Raw genomic sequence first — 26,178 nt, 5'->3', positions numbered from 1 at the left:
ACGTATGATGATGTCATCCCGCCACTTTGTGCTTTTTAGACACTGTGTTTGTTGTTTGATAAAGGCTAGAGTGCTAGCCGAAACATTAGTCTCCTCTTTAATAAAAATAATTTGTTTGTATAAGTCCTGTGAGTGCTGACCCTCTCTCAAGCACCTTCAACATTATTTGGACCTGCACCCAGGCAACAGCAACTTATCTATACGTGAGTGCTGGCATTTACTTGGAAGTATATATATATATATATATATATATACAGTGGTGTGAAAAACTATTTGCCCCCTTCCTGATTTCTTATTCTTTTGCATGTTTGTCACACTTAAATGTTTCTGCTCATCAAAAACCGCTAACTATTAGTCAAAGATAACATAATTGAACACAAAATGCAGTTTTTAAATGAAGGTTTACGTTATTAAGGGAGAAAAAAAACTCCAAATCTACATGGCCCTGTGTGAAAAAGTGATTGCCCCCCTTGTTAAAAAATAACTTAACTGTGGTTTATCAATTTCAATTTTCAATTTCAATATCAATTTCTGTAGTCACCCCCAGGCCTGATTACTGCCACACCTGTTTCAATCAAGAAATCACTTAAATAGGAGCTACCTGACACAGAGAAGTAGACCAAAAGCACCTCAAAAGCTAGACATCATGCCAAGATCCAAAGAAATTCAGGAACAAATGAGAACAAACGTAATTGAGATCTATCAGTCTGGTAAAGTTTATAAAGCCATTTCTAAAGCTTTGGGACTCCAGCGAACCAAAGTGAGAGCCATTATCCACAAATGGCAACAGTGGCCGACCAAAATTACCCCAAGAGCACAGAGACAACTCATCCGAGAGGCCACAAAAGACCCCAGGACAACATCTAAAGAACTGCAGGCCTCACTTGCTTCAATTAAGGTCAGTGTTCACGACTCCACCATAAGAAAGAGACTGGGCAAAAATGGCCTGCGTGGCAGATTTCCAAGGCGCAAACCACTTTTAAGCAAAAAGAACATTATGGCTCATCTCAGTTTTGCTAAAAAACATCTCAATGATTGCCAAGACTTTTGGGAAAATACCTTGTGGACCGACGAGACAAAAGTTGAACTTTTTGGAAGGTGCGTGTCCCGTTACATCTGGGGTAAAGTAACACAGCATTTCAGAAAATGAACATCATACCAACAGTAAAATATGGTGCTGGTAGTGTGATGGTCTGGGGTTGTTTTGCTGCTTCAGGACCTGGAAGGCTTGCTGTGATGGATGGAACCATGAATTCTACTGTCTACCAAAAAATCCTGAAGGAGAATGTCCAGCCATCTGTTCGTCAACTCAAGCTAAAGCGATTTTGGGTGCTGCAGCAGGACAATGACCCATAACACACCAGCAAATCCACCTCTGAATGGCTGAAGAAAAACAAAATGAAGACTTTGGAGTGGCCTAGTCAAAGTCCTGACCTGAATCCTATTGAGATGTTGTGGCATGACCTTAAAAAGGCGGTTCATGCTAGAAAACCTCAAATAAAGCTGAATTACAACAATTCTGCAAAGACAAGTGGGCCAAAATTCCTCCAGAGCGCTGTAAAAGACTCGTTGCAAGTTATCGCAAACGCTTGATTGCAGTTATTGCTGCTAAGGGTGGCCCAACCAGTTATTAGGTTCAGGGGGCAATTACTTTTTCACACAGGGCCATGTAGGTTTCGATTTTTTTTCTCCCTAAATAATAAAAACCCTCATTTAAAAACTGCATTTTGTGTTTACTTGTGTTATCTTTGACTAATAGTTAAATGTGTTTGATGATCAGAAATATTTTGTGTGACAAACATGCAAAAGAATAAGAAATCAGGAAGGGGGCAAATAGTTTTTCACACCACTGTATATATATGAGCAAACATGTAAAAGGGCTGCGTAAATTGATGGCGCTATATAAATAATAATAATAATAAACTGCTATTTTTATTTCTTAGGTGTGCTGCGTTCTCCAAGAATCTGGGGAGCATTTGTTTACTGGTGCTACAGCCCAGCAGCAGAAATGATAATAAGCCCCCATTCTTTGCTTGAGCTGCGAATTTTAAGACCAGTCACCTGGATGCTGACAGCTTGCATTGTACCAACATCTATTATTCTTCTTTTACTGAACCCATCAGGTGAGATTTATAGTTTGTCGCTTGTACAATATTACCAGCAGGAATGATAAATCTGCCCATAGGACTTAAACAATAAAAAGGTTTTCTCCAGTCCGGTAGGCTTGAGGTATCCTATGCCTGGAAGTGAGGTTAATATACAATATAGTACTTTTGACATATTTTCAGCTGCTTTGAAGGTTCCTCCTCCTTTAAGTTTGCACTTCAGTGTTTGCAATAAGCGTGTTTGGCTATATTATCAACCCTTAAGAAACAATATATTTAAGGGAGCTTGCTCTCATTTTTCCTTGGGATTAAATCACGTTTTCCTGCCTTTGCTTATTAATAATTTCTTAGCTAGCTCTCTGCCTCCTGGTTTACTCGTATTTAAGTTATTTTCCCAAAATGAACTAAAATAGCCAGACAGAAGCCTGAATTCGCAACTTTATCTCAATGCCTGGAGTCATTATACCATATACTTAACTTAAGGTAAAGTAAGTAGCTACCCATCTGGAGGAAGAGGCAATAGTTTTCATATTGAAAAAATGATGGAGTTACCTTTCTGTAAGTGGACACATACTAAGATGTTGATTTCTTTTCATAATTTCTTTTGTGTTTGCAGATCTAGTATCTGTTGTGAAAGCAGAAGATGCAGGTAAGACATTCTGTGCTAAACAATGAAAGTAATTTATAAAGGAAAGTATCATGTTAAAGCATCCTCCTTAAGGTTGAAGACTGCATTGACCCTTAACGGTAATTTTCCATGAACAAAGGGATTTTCCAATAAAAAAAGTTTAATGAAGAGTACATTAAACTAGATCCTTGTATGATGAATGTCCTCTGCTTTCCTATAAAAAATATGTAACATTAGACCAGACTGGATGATAATTCCCATTATAATTTATGGGATCAGTACAACTCTGACCCACTCTCTCAAGTGTATATTTAACAAGTAAAGTAACCAAAATCATTTAAACCATCTGTCCTTCTGTAGCAGGGATGTAACAATCATTACTGAAACCACAGTGCAAGTGTAACCCATTCTTCCTATCCTGTTGTTGATAGAGTAGAGGGTCCTATGCCAATGTAATTTTGTGTTAATAGTCAGTAGCCAGAAAAGGACCACGCACTTACCCCTTGAGCCTAATTCCCAATCAGAGTACTGGGGATACAAATTAATATTTGGCTCTTAATTTCCCCTCCTACTTGTCAGCTACAGAGTACAGTGTACTTTAAAGATGGCTTTGAGCAGGGCAATATATGGTGCAATTATGGCTACTGTTTCTGTCTTCCCTTTTTTCCTCCAATCAATAGCAAGCTTTGCTATATATTTCCTTCCACATTTTGACCCAACATAGAATGCTTTTCTTGATCCTGGAGTCTGTTACTACTGTTATAGGAACCCTGGTTTGCTGGAAAATAAACTTTAGGCACATATACATTTTGAAGGGAATAGAGATTTATTTGCAGTACTGCAGTCATTATCATTTTGTTCCAAACATTAATAATGTTTGCTCCATCTGAACCTCTTCTCGTCCAAAGTAGTTACCTTTCTCTCCTACCCACTTAATATGCTAATTATAAGCCTTTTAAAAAAAATGCATTAGAAGAAATTCTAATTTTTTTTTGCAGAAATTCGACTAGTAAATGGGAAGAACCGCTGTCAAGGCCGAGTTGAAATTTTACACAATGGAACTTGGGGGACAGTATGTGACGATGACTGGGACATTGTAGATGCTAATGTGATCTGCCGGCAGTTGGGCTGTGGCCATGCGATTGCTATTCCTCTCAGGATCTCTTTTGGTCAGGGCACAGGGCCAATTCATTTAGACAATGTTGACTGCAAAGGAAGAGAGACAGCATTGAGCCAATGCAGGAGTCTTGGATGGGGGATACATAACTGCTACCACTATGAAGATGTTGCTGTCACCTGTAATGGTAAAAAGGTTTGGTTCCTTTCTATCATAGGAAAAAAAAATTAGGATGAACTGCTGATTCTTCTGATTTCAAAATATAGTACAACTCCCAGTGTATTTAAACAAACAACAACTACTTTTGAAGCCAGTGTATTGAATCTGAATAATAGGATATAATGAAGCTGTTCACACACATGCAGGGCTGCTTAGATCCACTGGTCTACATTTTGGTCACTACTTTTGATTTTAAGCCTTTGTCTCAGGCAACCATATATTTCATTCAAGTTTTAAAAAAATGAAAAACAGAATCGAAGTACGAATTCAATTCAAAATATATTGATAAAAGTCTATTGCAAATTTTCTTAGAATGTCACAGTCTACAGTCCTATATATATATCCTATAATATATCCTAAATACCATGGAAAACCGAAGGAATAGCAACAAATTCCTGCTGTACCAACGATGAAGATACATAAGTCATTTTGAAACTAAAATGTTGGGAGGTTGTCAGGACCAGTGACCAAAGTGACAGAAATTAAACCCCAGGAACCAAAGGGGACACTGTTCTTATTGTTTGGTTTAGGGACCAGGAAGCAGGCTGTCTGGGAAACAGGTTTGACAACAAAAATAGCTTTTATTCAGTAGAACAAGTGGGTGATGCAGCTAGCAGCCATGCTAACTCTCCTCCTATGTGGTGTGGTGGGAATTGCCAGCATCAGGTATGAAATAGCATTATCTTATACCACCTCAGATGTGGTGTAACCCACTAAAGACATTGGGGTTAAGAAAACAGTACTTAGTATAAATCCACTTTTTACTTTCAGGTTTATTACACTGCTTCATTAAAACACATCATTTACGCAGTATAGCATGTATTGGTGATATGTGGTTTATTTCAATTTATTGAGCACATAAAGAAAGACATGACTTTTATTACAAGCTTTGTGGTTTTATTTTAGCATAAATCAGCTAAACATGGAGCATCCTTTGCATAGGTACAGAGAATCCCTGCGCTAGCTTGCTTACATTGGAACTGCATGGCATATCTTTGGCATTAGTTACATAGATTTATTCTGATTTCTAAAGGCAAGTTCTAATATATAACCACATACTTCTTGTAGAGTTCTTACCAACACCAGCGAGCAAAGGGCACTCAACAAAAGCTGCCTCTACCTCCCTTCAGAATGGCCAAAGTGAGTAAAAACAAACACTTTGAAATGAGATTTCACTCCTATGTTAATGCTGAAATGATATTTCTTTCTTTATATTATTCTAGTTTCATTCTTTCTTGGAAAATGTACAATATTTTTTTCATAAAGGACCAGTAACACAAAATAACAACAGGTTTTTTGTATTAATTTTCATATGATGGCTTGTTACTCTGAATCTTTAAATTTGTGTTGGTTTCAGAAGCAAAACTACAGTTTAAAGAAACAAGCCAATGTAAGGATGAAGGAAGCCATTTAGGTTGAAACTGAACCACATGTTTTTTGAGTACTCACATCCAGTTTTATATACAAACAGTAAAAACAATTACCATTGCATACAAAACACAATTCTGCAGAAGTACTAAGTCACAATATCCCCTGTAGTTACAAAGGTGCACAGCCATCAGGGTACATTTATTATAGGGAGGCGAAGCAGAATTGTACATGCTACCAAAAGGATTTGCTTTAGTATTTTCTGTGCCTATAATTTAGTTCTTTTCATGAATTAGCACAAAAAGATTAGCAAACCTAAGCTTGGAGATAGGCTTTTAAATCTGTAAACAAGTTGAAATAGTAATAAAATGAAACAGTAATCCTAAATATATTGTGTAGTATCAGGCTTCATTATTACTTGTATTAGTTTCTTCTGCATTGTGATGAATTACTGCAAAATATGCACATTTAGAATGCACAATTGTTGTATATTTGCAGGAGATGGCAGCATCAGATTAGTCAACGGTGCTGATTCCTGCCAAGGAAGGGTTGAGATACTCTACAAAGGAAACTGGGGTACAGTATGTGATGATGACTGGGGCCTAAACGATGCCAGTGTTGTTTGCCGACAGGTTGGCTGTGGTCAAGCTATGGATTACAAAAGTAATGCTTACTTTGGCTATGGCACAGGATTAATATTACTGGATAATGTCAACTGCGACGGGTCAGAGCCATACCTTTCTACCTGTTACAGTCTCGGCTGGGGAATCCACAACTGTGGGCATCATGAAGATGCCGGCATCATTTGTTCTGGTAAATACTATAAATACTATACTTTACTGTAAATATATTTATATATTATAAATTATTGGTATGTTGTGCGGTTACATGTGGTTCATCGATATAGTGTATAAAATTTGTTTGCTGCTATAACTCTCTACTTTGCTGGGACAGTTTTCCACTAGATGTTGCAACATAGTTATTGGGATTTGCTTGAATGTTAGTGAGGTTGGTCACCGATGTTGGGTGATCACCCCTAGCTTGCTATAGGAATCCATCTCAGAGGTGTTTAGTCAGGTTAAGGTCAGGGATCTGTGCATTCCTCTCCCATCTCAACAAATATGTAGTACAGTTCTTACCCAGAAAAATATCATTCTTATTATGACGTTGCATCTAGAGGCAGTTTGAAACTTGGCAATAAAATTAAGATTTATTATTGTATTTGCACCGGGAGACAATAATATTGTCTTTTCACTTAGGTGTCAGGATGATGACAACAGCAGCCAACAGCACAGCAGCCACTGGCAACACTGCAGAGTTTCTTACTGACACAGGGACAGGTAGGAAAGAAATAGCTCTTCCTCAACTGCACCTCATCATCTGTGGCAAAACTTTATTATTCTTTTACAGCTACATGGGGTGCAGATCAGCCTTCTCCCGAGACACATTTCCTCACAACTTCTATTCTCCAGTCTGGTATAAAAAGTAAGTATCTTTTTTAAAGAATCAATTTATTTGCATAAACTATATGCACTCAATAGGAAGTCATAGGTATATTCTGTAAATAGCACATTATTAATTGAATATCCATGTTTTTATCGGTTTTGTTTTTTCCAACTGTAAATTAATTTTTAAATATGAATCATATCCACCAGTAATCCTATATTTTACATAAGATGTGGCTCTATCTATCCACAGCTTTGTTTTTTTTCATATCATTCATAATTGTTCTGGTGATGGCATCCAGGGGCAAATCTGCTGCTCCTCTTCACCCCCTGCACTCAAACATTTAGCATCGGAGCTGGTCGATGGGGGCTGCATCACTAGCACAGAGAGCATTCCGCACTAGAAGAGTTGAATTTCTGATATATTAACTGAAATTCTGACTCTTAATGTTACAATGAGCACTTGCATCTGGGCATATGATAAATTCAGCACAAGTACGGGTACAGCATGGGTACAGCATGGCCCTTTACTTGACACGTGCCTATGTCCCTCCACCAGCCTGGCCCTCATGAATAAAAGCATTTCCAAATGCAGGTAGTCCTGTTATCATGCGGAAGCACAGATTGCTGTGCTACATTGTGGAGTGTACAGGCCTGCACCCACAGGCACTCACTGAAAGTCAAAAGCATACAAAAACTTTTTTTTGAACTTTGTACTCTGTCTTTCTAATGAATCTTTGTATTATTTTGTATCTCTTTCCAGTCCAACTACAAGTATTTATTATTCTTTACTGAGTTTCTTGATCTCGTGAAAGGCAAAGTTGCTTACTTTTTTGCATGGGGGTAGTGGTATTTGCATTGTTATACTGCTGTGTAACTATAAAATATACATTATTTTTGAGCAACTAGCAGAGGACATTGTACCTGTGTACTTGCTGTCTTTGGATCACAGTTGCAAGCCTAAGGCTGCTCTCTGCAGTTCCATGGTAACCCCCATCAAAATCTCTATTGCGTGTCATGGGTACATATGTGTTGTATTTCTTTAAGCTCTAAAGGTGGCCATACACGTTACAATTACGATCTTCCCTGGAAAGATCATTCATACCCTCCACTAACGTTCAGAGCTAAATTGTCCGATATGGAGGTAGAAACAATAAAAATTCTACCCCTATCTTATACCTCCCAACATTTGAAAAGGGTAAAGAGGGACAAAAAGAAATGCAGCGCAAACATGTTGTGACCATGCCTATGTTTGCGAACACACCTCCCATTTTTACCAAATTAGTCAGGTTATTTAAAATTTGAACACATTTCTGATCTCGGTTCCCCTAAGAGACCTGTTTAGCTTATTAGTTACAATTGTATCTAAGTACAGGTGTTGCTTGTTAAGATGGCATTCAGTGCAGGAGATCAAAGGGAAATGAGGGACTTTTAAGTAAGAATCCGGTACTGTGGGCTGAGCTGTTAAAATTGGGACTGTCTTGCGACAATAGGGACAGTTGGGAGGTATGCTATCTGATTATTCAGCCCTAAATGCTTGTGTTTGCTTGGGAGCCTTCAACAGTGCCCGATCAAAATTTTCTCTCCCGCCCAAGTCATCTTGTCAATCCACCATACACGCACAACATATCGTAAGAAACCTTGTTTTGTATCATAATATTGGTGCGTGTATGGGCACCTTTAGAGACAGAATCCACTGATAAATGAGATAGTATGATATATATTTACTTGTGAAAACATTTATAAATATAATAATGCTAAAGTGAAATAAGCAACATATAAAGATTTTGGCCTTATTAAAAGGAAATTTAAGTGCATTCATATTCTTTTAAAGAAATGTATTTGCATGTATAGAATTCTATTGCCAACAAATCCATTTTATACTCATATGTGACATGCTAGTGAATATACTAATGCTCAATAAATATGCAGACATCTGCATTTTCATCATGTGAAAGCAAGCCATGTTAAATAGTATTTCATTTCTTTTGATATTACTGCTTTTGTCCAACAGGTGGCAGCATTAGGCTAGTAAACGGAAACAGCAGTTGCCAAGGCAGAGTGGAAGTTCTCTATGAAGATACCTGGGGGACTGTGTGTGATGATGACTGGGATTACAACAATGCGCAGGTGGTTTGCAAACAGATGGGCTGCGGCCCAGCCATTGTGGCCACCACTTTGAGTTACTTCGGCTATGGTAGTGGTCCCATCCTCCTTGACAATGTGGACTGTGTTGGTACAGAAAAACACCTAACAGATTGCTTCAACCTAGGCTGGGGTCAGCACAACTGTGGCCATCATGAGGATGCAGGGGTAATCTGCCAAGGTGATTAGTCTGTGACTTTCAATCATCATTCTAAATGAAAGAAGAGTCTTTTCACAGGGACTCCCAGAGCTAGGCTGCCCCACTGCTTAGTCGCTCTGACATACCCATTTCTGTTGAGGGTCCATACAACCTGAGGACTGGGCATGGAACAGCATGTATAACTGTTCAGAAAAGAGAAGAAATGGCCTTTGGGATGGTTTGTTGCTCCTTTTGGCACATAATGTTTTGTTGCCTCGTGAGGAAACTTTGGGCTACTTGAGAAACCCAAAGAGATGTGTATGTTTCCCTACCAGTGATTTACATCATTTCAGGTGGGATTTCATTTTTAGGAAATTAGTCACCCACGTTAGTGCTGATTTACCCCAGGCGACTTAGTGTGCCATTGCCCTAAAATTACACTGTGCTTTCCAACAGTAATAATAATTTAAAAATGATGACTTAAGGACAAGCAACGTGCACATTAGCAACAACTTAAATCTAAGAACTCACATACCCTCTCCTGCTGATCGCCAACAGCCTCCCATACAATACTATATTTATCATCTCCCCACCGGTGCTGGCTAATTGATCCCATATATATATAGGTATGGTCACCCTTCTTCACATCTTCTGACTGGTTGCTCTGGGTTACTAGACCTGATGTCTCACAAATCCCTGTTCAACACATACCTGATTACTAAGAGTTGATCTCATTGAGTTCATGCTACAAAATAAGGCCTCAATAATATGGCTCAATATTTATGAATTTACATATCTAAGAATGGGGAGTTTAGATAACAATGGCTCAATAAATACATACTGCTCTCAGACAAATGATTGTTCTTTTTTATTGCTATTAGGTGTGAAGGAGTCTGAATGGCTTTCTAAAGCAAGTGGTTTTGAAGTAACAACTGAATCGCCAACACCTCCAAAAGATGGTAAGTGTGCAGTAGTCACAAAAGCAGAATTCTTTAAGTTGTACACTTAGAATTAAAATGCAAAATCCCACAGTAGACTTTCCTTCTCTTTGCTTAAGGATTTTGTGATGTGACATGTTTGGAGCCATTAAAAACATTTATAAGAATATAAGATGCTGCCTTTTTTCATTTCCATTTGTCTGGAAAGGGTTAACTTGCAGAATGGCACAAAGGGCTTTCCCTTTTGCAGCAGGAATGTTCTCTTCTATATAAATCTCCTTGCAGAACAGATCCACAGCTCAGCAGCTAAAACCTGAGCAAGTTTTCCCATTGCAGCCTAGCGTAGAGGAGGAGACTGATGAATTCTGCCCAGCAACAGCATTAACCTTTAATATACTGTGTCCCAGCTTGCTTGGAAATCAGTACTATTTATAAGGACTAGCTAGGGGAGCTTTATCCCAATAGGGCGATGAAACCATAGAACACAATAGAAGCTTCTCTCTTGTGAGAGGCATCTTTAGTAGCAATGCAAGAATAAACATTGTGTTTTGCACTGTGGTGAAGTGAAACGACTCCCCAAGAATGTTCTTTCCTGTTAATCACAGAGATTCAGGATTCTTAAAAGGATGCTTCAACATTTTTGTCCATGGCTGAGTAACAGCCTTAAGTTGTGATGTGAGCAGAGCTGTTACTTTACAACAACAGCAGATGCATTTATCACACAATGGGGCCGATTCACTAAAGTGCGATAACTCTTATCGCATGCTTTTTTGTGCTAAAAAGCACGCAATAAATAAGTACCGATTCATCAAAGTAATTTTGCATGCGTTAAGACGCACTATCGCCTGCGCAAAAAATCGCATGCGTTATTTACCTCGCATTGCGTTAATTCTCCCATAGATATAATAGTAACGTGTGATTCACAAACACATATGAAGCATTAAATGCACTAAATATCGCATTAGTCTGTGTGAAAATTAACACCTACTTGGGGCAGGCGGTACTTAAAGAAAATTGTGGTTGGTGAGCTTTTAGCAACACAACATGGACTTTACAGTGGGATTAAAGTATGTGTTGGCCCTAGAGTCATGCATCCTCCAGTTTTCAGGGAAATGGTCATTTTCAGTAAAGTATTTTTCCCGAAAGTAATGGTTACCTGCGTAAAATCGCGCGCTTATATAGCAAGCGGCAAAATATATCACACATGGCGGGAATTAACGCAAGAAAAACGCTCATCGCGAGTTAAATAACGCAAAAAACATTGTGTCTTAATTATGACGCGTGTCCTAATAGTGAATCGTGTGTTAAGTCGCAAAAAATAAGAAGCGATAACATTTTTAAGGCTCGTTATAACGCACTTTAGTGAATCAACCCCAATGTCTACATACAAATCCTCATATCTCAGTTTTGTTCCTTAAGGAATAAGCTATTATGGATTTTACTGCTGTATTCAGTCAAAAATATTGGTTCTGGGCCTTAATCCTTCATGTCTAAACCCACTATGGGCAACCATTAGGGTATCTAATGAATGGCAATGGCAATGGTGGGACCATGGGTGGAGAAAAACTGCCGTAGCATATATAAAGGAACATGCCAGATAAATATTTTTTTTATGCTGGTGGGATGTACTAAACTAGATAAAGCTTTCAAGCTGCCAGGGAATTTAATATGAACTGCTTGTCAGCACACAGGGCAGGTTTATTATAAAAAAGCATACTTGGTTGCTTTTAGCCTCAAATCAGCCCCAAATGTGCAGTGACAGGCAGTTGCCAATGGCAGCCAATAAGGCAGTGATCCCCAACCAGTTGCTCGTGGTACCAATAAAGTAGCATTTTTGCATGCTCCTTATTAATGCTGAGCTTGTGCCTATCATACTGAGTAAAAATAGAAAACTAAACCTCTTCCTGGAGCTGATCATGCCTCTCAAATCCTCAACTGTGGCAGGTGCTTAATGGGCCCGTGGTCTCCATGCTGGAAAGGGAAGGGAGGGGACAGGTCCATTAACATGATCTACGTAGCTATGAAATGAGCACAACTGTGAGCTCTAGCATGGGGGAAGGGAGGGATGTTGTGAAAACAGCAAATGCTTCAGCTATGTGCACCAAACCTATACACAATTAAGTATTTCCATTGTGCAATTTCTGCAACAAATTTCTGCTTGATTATATACTACTCAGTACAGGGTTTGGGAAAAACGAAACAAAAATATGTGTGAATTACTATACAAATGATATGCATTAATAAGAGATGACCTTAACAAGAACTAGATACCTTTAATACTGTTTTCTTAAGAATAATACCTACTGCAATAAGCCGCAAAGCATACAGAACACGGTAGATTTCATATGTGCCGCTAATGACCATATATTTTCTTCAAATAACACCTCTGGCCAAATTTTTATTTTTGTCCTATTTTTTTATTTTTGTCTATCTTGTTCTTGTAACTAAAAGCAAACATAATTTGTAGCTTGCTCTAGTGAGGATAAAGGGATAGTGCCCTAGATGTGCTTGACCCTATATGGAAGTATCGATCATAGGCTTACATTAGCCTTAGGTGCCAGGAACCCTTGCAATCATGTCCCAGGCACTCAGCTTTGTTATTTGTCAATAAATACTGAAGTGACAATTGTGATGCTTCTGATGGCAATATTAGACCATCTAATTGGCCACAATGTATTGCAGCACCCTCTGAGAACCTATAAAATCTCTGATATTTCACAAGCAGTGCATGTGGTTTATACACTGTCTTAGAACCTCCTAGGAACAGTGGGGCAAGGACAGGTGAGAAATAGCCAGAAAATGAGACAACAAGTTCATTTAGTGGATCTCTCTGTGGGGGTTGAAATTCATGTCACAGTTGTAATTGATCAATAATTCAATGACCAAATAATAAAAAGGTCTACCCCACTTAAAGGAGAAGGAAAGGTAAAAACGAAGTAAGCTTTATCAGAAAGGTCTATGTAAATACAGCCATAAGCACTCACAGAAACGCTGCACTGACTTCTCTTTCAAAAGAAACAGGATTTGTTGTCTTTTTGTTTTCCTGTGCCAGAGACACACAGCTCTCTCCTCTCTCCCCTCTCCTGTTCCATTCTCCCTCAAGAATGCTAAGAACTCTCTCCCCCCCTTAGGAATTTGTGATCTGAGCCAATCAGCAGGAAGCTGACTCATAGTCTTACACACTGCGCATGTACAGGGGTCTTGGCCTTGGTGCAGGAGCGAGGCATTATGGGAACTTTCTTTACAAAGCTCAGTGTTTTCTTTCCTATGAGATTTCTGATCATCTGAACAGGAGAAATATGGGGAGACTTAGGGGCACTATTGAGAGAACTGAAGGTATGCCTGCAGCTTGAGATTAACTCTTCATTAGCCTTTCCTTCTCCTTTAAAAAAAAGAACTAAAGCCTAAAAATAATATATGTTGTATTGTATACAATAAGCTTGCTGTACCACCCCAGTAGTTCAGTATCATTGATGAATGAATTAATTAATCCAGCCTTCAAAACAGTCCACAGGAGCTTGTCATCTTGTTTGGCCATCTTTTAAATGTCAGTGACACCAGACATGCTCAGTGTGCACTGGGTAGCAGTTGAAAACCTTAGGGGTTGATGGAATAGGGACCAAGGAGAAAGCTGTTGTCTTGGAAGTCCACTAAAAAGAAATACTTTCAGCCCCATGTGATTTTTTCATTAGAAAAATGCATACTAATATTATCTTGGGTATGACAGCCCAAAATATAACATGTGTTTCTATCTCTGTCATTTGTTTCCCATAGGGTTTAAGCAATTATTTTTCATGTTTAAGTTAAAATGTATGGTTTTGAACTGAAAACATAAAGAAATTATGATATACTGTAAAAATGTAACCTTTTTGTCACTGTATGCTGACTGGACTATACCTGAATTTCTAAATATCTGTTAGCCTCCTCACATGTGGGAGTGTAGGCCTGGTTATTGTATAGCAATTGCATGAATTTATGTCTAGCAGAGATGGCATTTTGGTTAAGCGTAAGGCCTCATGCTTTAGTGATCTAGAGTCATGACCTCACATTTAAGAAGAATGATGTAAATATGGTGTAATACTTATAATCAAGGTCATCCATAATCCAACATGTGTCCCCGCTAAAGAAGGAAAGTATAGCTTTAATTGCCAATCTGCCAGAGAATGACCTTTACCTGTCCTAATGATGCAGTTGGTAGTTCAGGAACATCTAGAAAGCGCCCCCTTGTTAGAGTGAAGACTCATGGAGCTAATAGTAGCAGCTACTTGTCATGGCTACAAAAATAGACAATGTTGATAATTTACTGATAATTGTCCCTCCATGTAGTTTAGCAGAGGCAATTCTAAGTATTGTCTATGTCAAGGTGTTTTCTGGCATTTAGTAGCCGTGACAAGTAACTGCTGCTAAGTAGCTCCGTGTGTCTTCGCCATTATAGTTAGCGCCTAACAGTGTATGTCAGTGTATTAAAATACAATTATTTTGGCATTTCCAGTGTGGTTATTTTAAGCTTTGGAAGAAAGATCCAGAGGCCTGCTAGAAATGTGCAGGTCTGTAACTGACCACTGTGTATTAGTCTCATATCACTCTAGTTCCATATTTGAGCTCTAGTCATGTGAACAAAGCTGTAGTTCCATGCACCCTTGATGACATGGCAGCACCAGAGACATAGACATTGAATAAATAAAACACTGTTTGTTATCATGCCCTTCTATTTGCTGTTTTCCTTTTTTGATATACTGTTTATCCGAGCAGTTGTTTTCACCAAGGATTGAAATGATGCATTCGGAATCAAATCTCTATATCTATTCAGCTGTTCGGCTATGTCCCATGGAGATTAGTAGCTTCAATTTTTAAAAAGTGAGTTCTAGCGACAAGTCGCTCATTTTGTCTCTACATAGAGAAGAATATAAATCAGCAGTACCTAAACCGACGATACTACTTAAAATCGCTGCAAATCGCTGAGACCCTTTTTCGAGTGATTTTACAAAAGAAGCATTGTCATTCAAAACTATTGGAATCGCTGAAAGTAAAACCCACTGAGCGGAAAGTTGCTGCCCATTGCACTGAATGTAATTTCTAATTGTGGGCGGGGAATATGTCACCTGGATTTGTGGGAAATAGAATCGCTCTGTTGTTGAAATCTCTAGTAATCTCTTGTTAGAAAAAGACGAGCAAACTCGCTTTTTAAAAATCGCAGTGACTAATCTCTCCATGGGACATTAACCTTAGAGATATGCTTTTAATTTTCTCTGGTGAAAACACCTAAACTGTTTCCCATTATACCCTTTACAGAACAAAAGTCTTTATGAAATGAAACAATGTTTATTGCCCAGAAATATAGATGGTAATAAAGCCTGTGTGCAGTATTTAATCTTAAATACAGCCATAATCTTGACCATAGTTATAACTATAGTTATAACTAAAGGGGTCAATGATTCAAGAGATGCTTTGGGCTATTGATCTATGCCATCATAATGCATGACTACGTTTGTTTAATGGGCAGGGGCTTTTCGTATAGGTGTTAAAACTTCCAAGACCTGACCCCTCCCAATGAAACCATAGCAATGTGCAAAGCTGGCATCAATCTACTGAATGGAAAATATACAACTGTCCAGTCAACATTTGCAAGGGAACAACACTATGCACCACACTGAGCCAAATGCACAGCAAAATGTCGGTTTTTCACCAACATTTAAATGTATTCCTTTCATTTTTGCATTTTTCAAGTTAGTCTTTAGGTAACAAGACTTATTTTATTTCCATTTCCACATCTGCTGGTTATTAATTAAAAGTTACATTTACTTGTGCTAGGTTCTCTTCGCCTGGTGAATGGCAGCCATAGATGTGAAGGCCGTTTGGAGATCTTTTTCCTGTTGCAGTGGGGAACAGTGTGTGATGATGCATGGGATCTAAAAGCAGCAAAGGTGGTGTGCCGATCCTTAGGCTGTGGACCTGCTGTAAAAGCCAGAGGAGATGCATGGTACGGACGTGGCAGTGGGTACATCTTTTTTGACAATGTGAAATGTCAGGGCAATGAAAGCTCCCTCCTTCAGTGCTCTTACATACGCTGGAATGTCCACAACTGTGACCACTCTGAGGATGCCGGTGTGTTGTGTGGAGTTTAGTGATCGGTTACTTCCAGAACAAATCATGAAAATATGTAAATGAACAAGTTTTGTATTTAATTTTGTATCTTCCTTTGTTTCAGATCAATTTGCACTTTATTTACCCATTAAATGTATCAGTTTAAGCAGAAAAACACAAGATTATGCTAAAGATATTGGTGTGTTTTTACTGTTTATTTGGAATTACTGTTTTATACAGTATATTATTCTGGATTCAGCCTCATTCTTGAATTAAGTCTGCTTATGCTCATATTATTGTCCTCCTGCACTGACCCTAATCTTTGTGCTACGTTCTGTCAAGTGGCAGCATTATAGATAATGAGGGACTCACCATGCATGATGAGGATAATAAAATATATGGTAACTACAGATTAATAATACAAATTGTATGTCTTATAATAACACTTTGGTGCATACGAGAGAGATTGCATTGTCAGGTTGGTTATAGAATTCTCCCATTCTTCCATACAAATGTATACTCTACTTATTAGAATGGATCATTTTTACTTATTTTTCCTTAAAAGTTAACTTAAACCAATAGTGATTTTCAAGTAATACTGTAACTGCATAAAATGTCAGTATTGTTTTGGGTAGTGTAGCCTTTTGTAATACCCATTCCAGTTAGGGTTGCCACCTGTCTGGTTTTTACCAGACAGCCTGGTTTTCGGAAGGGCTGTCCAGGTAAAAATTGCCTGTCTGGTTTTTCAATTTGGAAAACTGGGCAGGACTCTCCAAAACTGACGAGGTAATAGCCCTGCCCCCATGATGTCACGTTCCCGCCCCGTGACATCACATCCCTGCCCCGTGATATCACATTCCCGCCCCCTGCCCAGATTTACAGCAACCGAAAGGTGGTAACACCTGGAAACAACATGCCAAATGTTCCTGATCTACCACACACAAACCAGGCCCACTTGCCAAAATATGAATATACATAAAAAGTTCCCTATAGTTCATGTTGATCATTTTTTGCTGATAGGGCTGCTTTTGTAAGTAATTGTTATTTGAAGTTCCCAAACCTGACTGTTTTGCCAACCTGACTGTCCCTTCTCAGCCTGTCAGTTATAGCTTATAATGCTAATGGACTCCTGCTGCACAATTATGGCATCCCCATCATAGAGGAACATGGGGGATCAGATAGGTAATGTAAAAGCCAAATATTTTATGGCAATATTATAACTCACATGAAAAGACAATGTTATGATATATTTTTTTTAAAAGTTTAATTTGAGCTGTCAGTATCTCTTTAATTAAATAATAATTAAAGTATATATTAGTTACATAACTAACTGCAATGAAACGTAACCACAGATAACATTATCAAGGGTGCAGCTTTTACTTTCCGTCTTTGACCTAGCTATTGCACTACACTATGGGGGAGATTTACTAATCCACGAACGGTCCGAAGGCGTCCAAATGCGTTTTTTCGTAATGATCGGTATTTCTGCGACTTTTTCGTTGCTGTCGCAACTTTTTCGTATGTTTCACGTCTTTTTCGACGCCGTTGCAACTTTTTCATATATTTTCCACAACTTTTTTGTCGCCGTCGCAAAAAATTTGATTGGTTTTCCCGCCGTTTACAATCGCGCAATACGAAAAAAATTGCGCCGCCGCCGAAATAGTCGAGCATAATACGATAAAGTTCCGAAAAAGTCACAAAATTTTCGTTTCCAATATGATTTTTTCCCTTTCGCGATTCGGATTCGTGGATTAGTAAATCTGCCCCTAACTGTAGTGGTAAGATCCAGTGGGAACAGATGGGAGTGTGTGGAAAAAACAACTCTCTAGAAACGGAAGACTGACCTGAAATACCACAATATATTATTGTTAGCAATGCTTTAACTTCTGGGGATATTTAAAAAAGGGTTCTACTGTATAATAATAATAATAGAAATAAATACAGTATGCACCACTCATCATTCTGCTTTGACCAAAAATGCTATTGCCCTGCAAATGTACATCATACAGTACACCTCGCCCCCACAAACAACCAATCACATACCCATCCAAGCAGTTGCACAAACAAGCCCAGACAAACATTAGCTTCAGACACAACAACCTCTCTGGCTACAGAAAAATATTTAAAATGTGATATTTGAAAACAAAAGACAAATGGGGTGGAAGGAACTAGAAGTGGAACAAATAACATACAATAGAGTTTAAAGCACAGGTCAAAACTTCCAGTTTATTATAAAGGGGAGCACAGTCTATCTGCATTCAGCTGGTTTCCCTAAACCTCACAATGGCAGTATTGTTGTAATTCAATCTGCTAGCTACCAGCTTGGAATAGCTATGGTAAGTCTGGAAGAACGGGCACTTAGGTATGGGTACTCAAGGAGGCTTGTAAGATCACCAGCCCATCACACTTTTCCCTACATATACATACACACATATATCTTTGAAGTGCCCATTCCAAAAAAAAAATACAGGCAGGGTCCAGCTTGATTAGCATCCTGGAGCTAATGCTGAGCATGCCCAGCCTGACAGAGCTGCAATTGTACATAAGAACCCCCTCCTGAGTCCAGTGAAGAAGTCCTTTTGTAGGCTTTGTGCTAAATATTTATAGAGCCAAGATGCTACTCACTGTTTCTCCAGAGGTGATCTGTGGGTCAATATTAGACTATATAAACTTGCTGTGAATTACCCTAAAGGAGCTATTCGCCTTAAAATGAACTTTTTGTATGATGTAGAGATTGATTCTGACACTATTTGCAATTGGTCTTCACTTTTTATTTGCTGTGGTTTTTTAATTATTTAGCTTTTTATTCAGCAGCTCTCAAGTTTGAAAATTCAGCAGCTATCTGGTTGCTAGGGTCCAATTTACCCTAGCAACCAGGTAGTGGCTTAAACGAGAGACTGGAATATGAATAGGAGAGGGCCTTTATAGTAAGACAAGTAATAAAAAGTAGCAATAACAACAAAATTGTAGCATCACAGAGCAATAGTTTGTTAGCTGTGGGGGTCAGTGACATCTATTTGAAAGATGGAATGAGTCAGAAGAAGAAGGCAATAATTCAAAATTATTCAGAAATAAAAAATGAATAACAATCAACCATACATACTAAAGGTTAACTTAAAGGTGAACTCCCCTTTAAGTCACAGTCTATTATAAGTGCTGTAGCAGTGTCAGATACAGATTTGTAGCAAAACAATAAGAAAACAGGAAAGCCTATAGGCGCAATGCATTTTTTCTTTACTGGGCTGGTGATCTTGCAGGATTCACCATACAGGGTAGAATATCTATAAAAATACATTTACATTTCAACAAGGATTTGTATCCCATGCTTGCCTTGACTCAACTCGCAGAGCAACAATCTTGTCTTGGGTATTTACTGCACAGAAATATGAAAGAGACTTGTGAAATATTGGCAGTGTTTGGAACATAAATATGTAGATAACTGAACGATTGAAAAAATCTGCCATTTTTACATGAATGAGGTTCACAGTGATTAGTAATATGAAAAGATACGAAGTGAGGGATGGAAGAAAATAACTTAGATGGGTGTTTGATACAGGTATTTAGGCGGGATATACTAAGCAGGTTTAATTACTTAGGGTTCTGTATAGAGGAAATTGGGTTCTACTATTCGGATACATTCTTTAATGGGACTGTGTCCCAGGCCCTATGCGCTCCAGGGTTTGTATTTTTGTTTGGAATGGATGTAGAAGTAGATACTACTACAATACTTTGCCCTCTTAGGACACTTATCAAGTAAAGACAGAATTTTATTTGCCACTGAATGGCATTGCCTGGAATTAGACAACTTGTCTTCTACAAAAGGTTAGACTGTCAAGGTTGGGGTTCTTTTCTCGAGAAAAAAAGGCACTTACGAGGGGAAATTAATACTTTGTACAAGTACTTTAGAGACAGATGGGAGAGGGGGTTCCCCTAAAAAGGATCAGTGCACCTGAGGCCATCCCTTAAGACTAGAGTAATGGAACTTTCATTTGAAGCAGTGTAGGTGGCTATACACAGTGAGAGCAGTGATGTTGTGGAACGCCCTGCCGGGTAATGTTGTGATGGCAGATTCTATTTAAGCGTTATTTGTGCACAGGGGTTCATTTTGCAGGATTTAACTTGATGGATTTTGGTCTTTGTTCAACCCAACTTAATTATGTATCTACTGTACATAGTGCCCTGCTCATGCTACAACATTGGAGGTGATAGCAGAAAAGAATAAGCTAAAGATCAGTGACTTTCACTAAAATAACCCAAATTAAGCGTATCAAGGACATTATTGCTCAGTAATAAGGCAGTGATTCTCACATTTTTACTGAAAGGAAAATAATTAACAAAGGCAATATATGTCTTTAATTACAAATTCATTAAACTGCCCTGTAGATGGTGCTGCACCTGAAAGATAGGCTGGAAGTTCTAATAAGAGGCCTGTGATACAGGAGGATGCTTTTTATTACAGACATCTCACAACCACCCTGTGTATTCAGGCCTGTGCCCACAAAGGCCTGGGGCTAGGGCGACATGCCACCCAGCCGCAACCTAAACTTTGCTTATATACGAAGCAATGGGGACAGGATACACAGAAAACTTCAGCGTGTCCTGTCCGCAGTGCTCTGTATGTGAGCTAAATGGATGCACATGCTCGTGATCATGGGGAAGGGGGGGGAACATTGCACATATCCGGCGTTGCATAAATATCTGAAAAAAACCCAAAGGTTTCCATCTAATAGGAATTTATTTTGCCTTTATACAACAAGGAGATGCACTGGATGCCTGTCTTTCCTTTATATCAGCACTCATATATTCCTGTGGTTAATGGATATCCAACTGTTATATTTGTAAATATAGGTAAATAAAGGCAGGCGTTGAAAAAAGGGGGCAGTTTGAATCTACATGTATGGGCTTTATTAATACACTTAACACCATTATGGTTACCCATGTACACATACACTCACCTAAAGGTTTATTAGGAACACCTGTTCAATTTCTCATTAATGCAATTATCTAATCAACCAATCACATGGCAGTTGCTTCAATGCATATATTCCACAATCTGGTCAGTTACTGCGTATGTTACTCAGTATGCGGCAGTCCTGTGGGCGAAAATGCCTTGTTGATGCTAGAGGTCAGAGAAGAGTATTAGTATGGTGTTCCTAATAATCCTTTAGGTGAGTGTATAAGGCTGAAGGAATACTCATGTGACACAAATTACATCATTAAGCACAAATTATATGACATCACTAAGCACCAAGGCCAGAACTAGGCCTAGGCAGCAAAGGCACATACTTATGGTGAAGACTGGGCGGTGCAGATGATGTCTGGGGTTTGGTGGATGAAGTGATGGGTAGGTAACATTTTGAGGTGTGGTTATGACATTGGGGGCGAGGTTGTGACGTAGTGATCAGCGATCACTGTGCTATTAATTTAAAGTCCTGACCATATTTCCTTGTTTGGCTTCTTAAAACAAAGCTGTTTGGGTAAAAAACAGACAGTTGGCAACCCTAGTTAGGATGTTACGTGCATACCTCTGCTGTCTTCTCTAACTTTGGCCCAGTGCAACCAAAGGTCAAGTAACCAGGCAATTGGAGTTAGTGGTGTTGAAGTGGTGCCGCAAAGGGGGGGAGTTGGCAAGTCACTGCTAAGCACCATTTATAGTACAGGTATAGGACCCGTTATCCGAAATGCTCAGGACCAGGGGTTTTCTGGATAAGGGGTCTTTCCGTAATTTGGATCTTCATACCTTAAGTCTACTAAAAAATCAATAAAACATTAAGTAAACCTAATAGGATTGTTTTGCATCCAATAAGGATTATTTATATTTTCGTTGGGATCAATTACAAGGTACTGTTTTATTATTTCAGAGAAAAAGGAAATCAGTTTTAAAATACTGAATTATTTGGTTAAAATGGAGTCTATGGGAGACAGGCTTTCTGTAATTCGGAGCTTTCTGGATAACGGGTTTCCGGATAAGGGGTATATATTTTATTTTATATTTAGATGGGGCCTTTGCCATACCTTCTATGGTGGATGCATAGGCAGAGAAATGTAATAGAGCAGCTCCCCATAATATGTCAGGAGGTATGTACATGAATTCCTTTCTGAATCCACAAGCTGCTATCTCTTACATGCCTGTCTTGTTAAGGGGTAATTAAATGATGTAAATAATTACTTACAAATAGGGCATATTTCCCCTGTTTACTCCTTTCTTTTACAGAGAGTTCTATGCCTATTTATTTTTCTGCAACAAAAAGAAAATAAATCCACCTCCACAAGTTCAGAATGTAAAAGCACACTCTGTAACTCGCAGCACATACTATGACTAAAACAACACATTATACATTATATATATATATATGAATGTTTCTGTTGTTTTTTTTCCAAAGATTTAGGTGATGGGGAGAGCCCAGGAAACAGGAAAATATGTCAGTGTCTAACTGAGACTTAGGTTGCCTTATTTTAATTATTTATTTACAAAATATTTTGCAGAATAGAATTGACTGTGTCATTTACAACCAAGTGCTGCTGTGGGACCGGCAAAGTATGTACAAATGAGTATGTACAGTATATGATGGTGCAGCTAAGTTAAACCTATTTGTAATACCAATAGAGTCCATCTTTATCTGCTAAAATACTGCTCCATTGCCTGAATGTAATCATTTTACAACAACCTAGCAAGTTAGGTTGGAAAAATACTAAAATGGTCATTCATGGAATTGCGTGTGCTCCAAAATCAATGCAATCCAAACATGCTACTGCACTTCCATATGGGTGCAAATTGTTTTTAAAGATTCAGAGTCAGTTCAGCCAGTGGCATGGTTTCGGGAAAATCGGAATCCTGCTGAAAAAGGCAGAATCTTGGCTGAATCCAGAACGGAATCCTGGATTTGGTGCATTTTAAATGGTAAAGTGAATTATTTGCTATGTAAACAGTGTAATTTAGAAATAAAAAGTACACCATAAAAATCATGACAGAATCCCTTTAACATAATTGGAACACTCCTCTCTCTCTGAAAAAAAGTCAACCCAATGATATCACTCAGTAATCTTGCATTAGCATTAGATGAGAAATTCACGTAACATATACATACTGTAGAAATTAGCAAAGAATACAGAAAACCCACAGAACCTCAAACCCTAGCTGTTCCAAACTTCTTACAATGGAAATAACAAATATGAATGTTTTGAAAGAACTGGACAATAAGTGCAGCACTAGCCTTTCTGATAACATGTATGTAAGGCAGGTAAGACAGCTAGGTCTCTATGTTTTTCATTGTCCTGTCTCAAAACAATAAGGGAATTGTTTTAAGAAATTTTACAGACCTTTACAGAACAGCTAGAACTAGGGGAAGGCAGAAGAGGCATGTGCCTAGTGTACAACAGTGTACATATCTTCTACCTGTCTACCCCTAGTCTTGGCTTTTATCAACTTTGGAGCAGGACTGCATCAAGTGTTTGTTGTGTGTGTTGCAAGCGCAGCGAGGGGAAGAGATTATGAGTTGGGCCAGGGAATGTAGCAGTGTTAGCTGTCTAGTGGGGGAGGGCAATCAGCAGTGGATAGCACTAGGGTAGGGCACCATTCCCTGTTGGCCCAGCACTGCTTTACAGAAACCCATTTAAGAGAATATCCACCAGTGATTGCTATGCTGAGTACAGATATGCTTTTTGGCTGGTAGGGTGCAAACAAATCTGTTCCTGCAAATGCTAAGCATGTGTTTCCCCTATAGTGATGGTTTCTTACACACCATGCTACACTTATAGTATAATAGTGCTATACTAGAACATTAGACTAGGAGGAAAGTATCAGAAATCCAAGTGGCAGCTTCTGAGTTTTCCAAAGAAACCAGTAACAGTTGGAGTTTTCCCACAAAACACACATGTAAATACACATGTAATTGAAATACACAATAACATGAACTGAAATGAAAGTGTTTGAGGGGACCCATATGCACAGTGCAGTGCCTTCCTGTTAGGCAGGCTGCCATTAAGGGAGGGGATGGCTAGATGGTTGGTGGAAAACAGGCCACCGGGGAAAGAAAAGTAATCTAGAAGCTGTAAAGATTGCAGTAAATGTGTATTTGAAATCAAACTGCAGAACCAGAAAAGAATTCCCATTGACTTCCAAATATTCTGCTCAGAAGCCTGATTTACCGGTGCCCAAGGCTCCAGTTTTAACGATCATATCAGCCTGATTTAGTCAATTGGGAGGCCAAGTTGAGCCCAGATAAGCTAAAGGCATAGGCTTGCTTTGGGACATAGTTACATGGTTACATTTGTTCGAAAAAATTCAATTCAAGTTCAACCCCTCCAAATGAACCTTAGTGCATATATATAGTACAGTACACATACCAGGGCTGTGTAGTCGGTAGATAAATTCTCCGACTCCTCAGTTTCTGATACTCCCGACTCCGACTCCACGACTCCGACTCCTCTGTTTTTAATATGCTAATGCAGTGCTGTCCAACTGGCGGCCCACTTTAAATGGTATCAGTACTGAGATTAACTGCATGGTTCTCACCTCAGATTCAGGCTGTAATCCCTCTGTATTGTTTAAACATCTAATCCCCTGTACTGTTCACACCTTTTAATCTATGCATTGTTCACCCCCTGCATTGTTCACACCTCCTGCTCAGGCTGTAATCACCCACATTGTTCGTCTGTTCACACCTCAGACATTGTAAGTACTGCCTGGCCTATGCTGCCTGTGTATAGGCAGCATAGGGAAGGCAGAGTATGGCACATAGGCAGCATAGGGCAGGGAGGGTATGGCACAAACAGGCAGCATAGGGCAGGGAGGGTATTGAACACACAGGCAGCATAGGGCAGGCAGAGTATATGGCACACACAGGCAGGGCAGGCAGAGTATGGCACACACAGGCAGGGCAGGCAGAGTATGGCACACACAAGCAGGGCAGGCAGAGTATGGCACACACAGGCAGCATATGGCAGGCAGAGTATGGCACACACAGGCAGCATATGGCAGGGAGAGTATGGCACACACAGGCAGGGTAGGGCAGAGTATGGCACACACAGGCAGCATATGGCAGGGAGAGTATGGCACACACAGGCTGGGTAGGGCAGAGTATGGCACACACAGGCTGGGTAGGGCAGAGTATGGCACACACAGGCAGCATATGGCAGGGAGAGTATGGCACACACAGGCAGCATATGACAGGCAGAGTATGGCACACACAGGCAGCATATGGCAGGCAGAGTATGGCACACACAGGCAGGGTAGGGCAGAGTATGGCACACACAGGCAGGCAGGCAGAGTATGCACACACAGGCAGGGTAGGCAGAGTATGGCACAACAGCAGCATATGGCAGGCAGAGTATGGCAACACACAGGCAGGGTAGGCAGATTATGGCACACACAGCAGAATATGGCAGGGAGAGTTGCACACACAGGCCAGGTAGGCCAGAGTATGGCCCACACAGGCAAGCATATGGCAGGCAGAGTATGGCACACACAGGCATCATATGGCAGGCAGAGTATGGCACACACAGGCATCATATGGCAGGCAGAGTATGGCACACACAGGCAGCATATGGCAGGCAGAGTATGGCACACACAGGCAGGGTAGGGCAGAGTATGGCACACACAGGCAGCATATGGCAGGGAGAGTATGGCATACACAGGCAGGGTAGGGCAGAGTATGGCACACACAGGCAGCATATGGCAGGGAGAGTATGGCACACACAGGCAGGGTAGGGCAGAGTATGGCACACACAGGCAGCATATGGCAGGCAGAGTATGGCACACACAGGCAGGGCAGGCAGAGTATGGCACACACAGGCAGAGTATGGCCACACAGGCAGGGTAGGCAGAGTATGGCACACACAGGCAGCATATGACAGGCAGAGTATGCACACACAGGCAGGGTAGGGCAGAGTATGGCACACACAGGCAGCATATGGCAGGCAGAGTATGGCACACACAGGCAGGGTAGGGCAGATTATGGCACACACAGGCAGAATATGGCAGGGAGAGTA

General features: G+C 39.7%; 1 protein-coding gene across 1 annotated transcript; it reads left to right on the top strand.

The window, feature by feature from the left end:
• Positions 1–1,949: 1,949 nt before the first annotated feature.
• ssc4d (scavenger receptor cysteine rich family, 4 domains) lies at positions 1,950–16,350 on the top strand. Its single transcript, XM_031896957.1, has 10 exons — positions 1,950–2,123; positions 2,722–2,754; positions 3,732–4,037; positions 5,138–5,209; positions 5,936–6,250; positions 6,697–6,777; positions 6,848–6,922; positions 8,897–9,208; positions 10,048–10,125; positions 15,916–16,350. Exons 1-10 carry the CDS (start codon positions 2,009–2,011, stop codon positions 16,227–16,229), a joined length of 1,701 nt encoding a protein of 566 aa, XP_031752817.1. The 5' UTR covers positions 1,950–2,008; the 3' UTR covers positions 16,230–16,350.
• The last annotated feature ends 9,828 nt before the right edge of the window (positions 16,351–26,178 follow it).

The sequence above is a fragment of the Xenopus tropicalis genome, chromosome 2 (assembly GCF_000004195.4).
Source record: "Xenopus tropicalis strain Nigerian chromosome 2, UCB_Xtro_10.0, whole genome shotgun sequence".
Classification (NCBI taxonomy): Eukaryota; Metazoa; Chordata; class Amphibia; order Anura; family Pipidae; genus Xenopus; species Xenopus tropicalis.
Note: the sequence above shows the minus strand (reverse complement) of the source record. Positions and strands in the feature narration are given on the sequence as shown.

Coding starts and splice junctions, on each gene's coding strand:
- ssc4d (XM_031896957.1), top strand. CDS start 2,009: ATGATAATAAGCCCCCATTCTTTGCTTGAGCTGCGAATTTTAAGACCA. Junction 5,210..5,935: donor CTCCCTTCAGAATGGCCAAA/GTGAGTAAAAAC, acceptor GTATATTTGCAG/GAGATGGCAGCATCAGATTA. Junction 6,778..6,847: donor TCTTACTGACACAGGGACAG/GTAGGAAAGAAA, acceptor ATTCTTTTACAG/CTACATGGGGTGCAGATCAG.